The sequence below is a fragment of the Anneissia japonica genome, unplaced genomic scaffold (assembly GCF_011630105.1).
Source record: "Anneissia japonica isolate Jap-2015-1 unplaced genomic scaffold, ASM1163010v1 scaffold456_len727751_cov192, whole genome shotgun sequence".
Classification (NCBI taxonomy): domain Eukaryota; kingdom Metazoa; phylum Echinodermata; class Crinoidea; order Comatulida; family Comatulidae; genus Anneissia; species Anneissia japonica.
Window position 1 is genome coordinate 484,948 of NW_022713155.1, and position 3,426 is coordinate 488,373.

At 36.0% G+C, this 3,426-nt stretch overlaps 1 protein-coding gene across 1 annotated transcript; it reads right to left on the reverse strand.

The window, feature by feature from the left end:
• Positions 1-39: 39 nt before the first annotated feature.
• On the reverse strand, positions 40-3,212 carry LOC117108253 (CD276 antigen-like). Its single transcript, XM_033250225.1, has one exon. The coding sequence runs from the start codon at positions 3,085-3,087 to the stop codon at positions 1,471-1,473; it is 1,617 nt and encodes a 538-aa protein (XP_033106116.1). The 5' UTR covers positions 3,088-3,212; the 3' UTR covers positions 40-1,470.
• Positions 3,213-3,426: the final 214 nt, after the last annotated feature.

The following is a 3,426-nucleotide window of genomic DNA, read 5'->3' on the forward strand; positions in this document are numbered from 1 at the left end:
ATATATATATAAGAGAGTATATATATATATATATATATATATATATATATACTAAATATATATATACACAGTACGGTACTGTATATTTATACATATTTTATTTTGTAATAGTACACCTCGCAAATTGCAGGATGGAATCATGTTCTATAAACTAATTAGCTTTATGAGGCTTTTATAATGGAGTTGCTTTTGGTGTCTCCCAGGACCTTGAGATTGAAAGACAAAGCATCTTAACCACCAAGCTACAGTAGCACCAAAATTGAACGTGGAGGGGGAGGGGAGTGTTGGACAGGTTATTTTGTTTACCGATATTTAACATTGATTTATATTTCCTACTAAATAACTGTCGATTTCTATCATGACCAGCACCTAGAATCTAAATCAACAATATTCCTTACTTTATAAACCTTGATTAGTGGCTCACATGCTACAAGATCAAATCAAAGTATAGGCCTACACATAGGCCTATAATGAGTGTTCTATACAAATGGAATGTGCATAAACTTATTGCTTAAAAAAATCAGCTCAAATTATGTAAAATGCAAACATGATGTGATGATTACTTTGGCGTGAGAAAATATACAAAGTAGGGCAACAACCCCTAATGATATTATACAATAACAATAATATCAACATTTTGTTTTGCTAAACATCACTTAAGTATGTTTCGCAGTTGAAACGCAAATGATATACAATGAAAATACTCATGTTAAGAGGGCACTTATTACAAATATATAATCTATGAAAAAATAGATAACATTAATCTTCTTTTCCTTATTACTATACATGAAGATGTTTACTCTTTTCTATGCATAATATACGCTCTGTACCTGCTTCTTTAATCATGACCTTTCAACGACTGCCAGGGTAATTAATATGTCACCGGAATAATATACACAGCACTTTCCAATCGCGTCATTGTCCTATCTCTGAGGCCTATCGTTTTCCATATCCAACATTTACGATGTGAGCAACAGTCTTTTTTCAAGCATACCCTTTGTACATTCATTCAGAACAATATATTTTCCACTTTTACGAATCCTAAATTTTATCTGCAGCAATTCGAGTCTGAGACTTCTCTTTATAAATAATTTAAACACTTAGTAAACAAAATTTCATAAAAAATGAGTTGGATGAGGACTGAGTTGAATACATGTTTTACATATTTGTCACACAAGTTTTTACGTTATGCAGGCTATACAGAGACTGTGACGAGTACTACCAATAATAATTGTATTCTTTATAGCACATAATATTTGCCTCCTCTGCGATTCAAATCGATTTTAGTACAGTATTAATTAGATTACGGGTGTGGCCGACCGTGAAGTCTAGTATGTTGTATTTACGTACAAAATACCCCGGTTGTACATCCAACATTCAATTGCAGTAGAAATTATGGGTGAGGCCAGACATGTGGTGTATATTATATTGCCTTCATAAAACAGTAAAATACTGTACTCAAAATCATGCTTAATACGGCTGATCAATGATACCCACAAAGATAGCGTTAGCCAAGTCTACACTGTTGTTGGTGCTGTAATTTAGTATAGGTCCGCTTATACGTGGCTTCAATGATTGAGGTGGGGGCTTAGGAGGTGTAGAAGGGTCTCCTCTCCGCTGTTCGTTTTTGTCGACTTCATCTATATTTGAATATATTGCTTCACTGGTTGCTTGAGTCTCGTCCTCGTCTTCTTCTTCCACGTCATTATAAATTCGTTCTGATTCACTTTTCGTTCGTTCATTATTTGTAGGGCAATTTGACATGTAAAATCCAACAGAATACCTAGGGTTACGTGCTTCATCATCATTCTGGGGGATTCTGTGTTGTTGATTGCTGTGGATATTAATTGCTTCTTGTGGTGTCGAGCAGACAATTACTATACTATCGGGTCGATCATTCTCCCGCTCAACTTCATAGACTTCATTAGCAGACCTTCTTGAGAAAAATTGACGTGGAAACACGTAACTATTTCTGCAAGCTTTATTAAAATCTAAATCCTTAAAGAAGTCTCGTTTCCTCTTGTATTTAAGTAAAAATATTACCATGACAATTGCTAGAATAATCCCTACAATAATGCCGACAGATATACCGACAATCTCAGGGCCGTCTACCGCGGCTATTTTTGTTAAAGACAAACTAATTGACGCATTACCGGTTACTACAACATAGGTGTTACCTGCAGTGCACGAAATCACATTGTCATTATCAGAACTACCCAAAGGTGATATGCGTAAAGTTTGGTTATCATTTTCCAATTTATATCTATCATTATCCAGAGGTAGATTATTCAATCGCCATTCAAAGACGTCAGCCGTGGGGATTGCAGACGCTATGCAATCAAATACACCATCTTTACCATCCACTAATGGTGTTGATCTGGATTGAATTCGGACGGAAGTCTCACTTCGGTAAGGTCTAACACTGCAGAACCTCGGTGTTTTGATGGCAGGAGACTCGGCATCACAAGTAAACACGGCACCATTATCCAATTCTGATAAAGTAAATTCATATGAAATATAAGTCCGCCCGTCTTGTTCGAGACGGTATGCGGGCAATATTTCTTCAAATCGTTTCCAATAAATTTTAGCGGGTGGTATTCCGCCTGATGTAACGCATGTCATTCGTACAAAGTCACCGATTTTTATGTCATTCTTTGGAGTCAAAGAACAAATCGGGTACTCTTCAAAAGGTGGAGAAAGTACCGTAAGAGTAGCGACCCGTGAAGATGTCTGATGAATTCCATCGACGAAATACAAACATAAGAATTTTCCAGAATCACTACCAATAATAGGTTTTATCTTCAAATTGAATACTCCTGATTTAGCATCACCAACGACTTCGATTCTTTCGTTTATACTATTAGCATCGGTACCGGGATAAATGCGTGTGTTGTCTGTTAAATAGTTGACGGAGTCGCCGGTTACCGTTTGCCAGTAAACGTTCACTTTTGAACCTGTTTCAACTGTACATCTAAGTATCACGGTATCACCGACTTCAGCAGTTATGTCTTCAGGTTGATTGATTACATTTGCTGTGCTCTCGAAACTAAGAAGAAAAAGAAGAAATGGTACTACGAGCGTTGCCATTTTGGTTGCAGCTGATTTTCTACTCTCACTCACTTCGTTCGATAACTGGGCTCACTGAAGCAGAACGATAGACCGCAGTATTTGCTATGACCTCGACACGGCAAAAAACAAACACAGACATGACCTCATTGGTAAGCTACTGAAGTTGTATTATGCTAATGAAATATATGTTAATACTGTACATCGTTCTTTTATGTTTGTTACAATAAGGTTAATATCAATATTGGTTCCATTCCTTGTATATTCATTTCATTAGTATGCACGGCAATAATTTTTTGTCAACTTATGTTATTATTATCCATTATACAACAAGCACAAATTTTAATTTATATATGGAGC

Coding starts and splice junctions, on each gene's coding strand:
- LOC117108253 (XM_033250225.1), bottom strand. CDS start 3,087: ATGGCAACGCTCGTAGTACCATTTCTTCTTTTTCTTCTTAGTTTCGAG.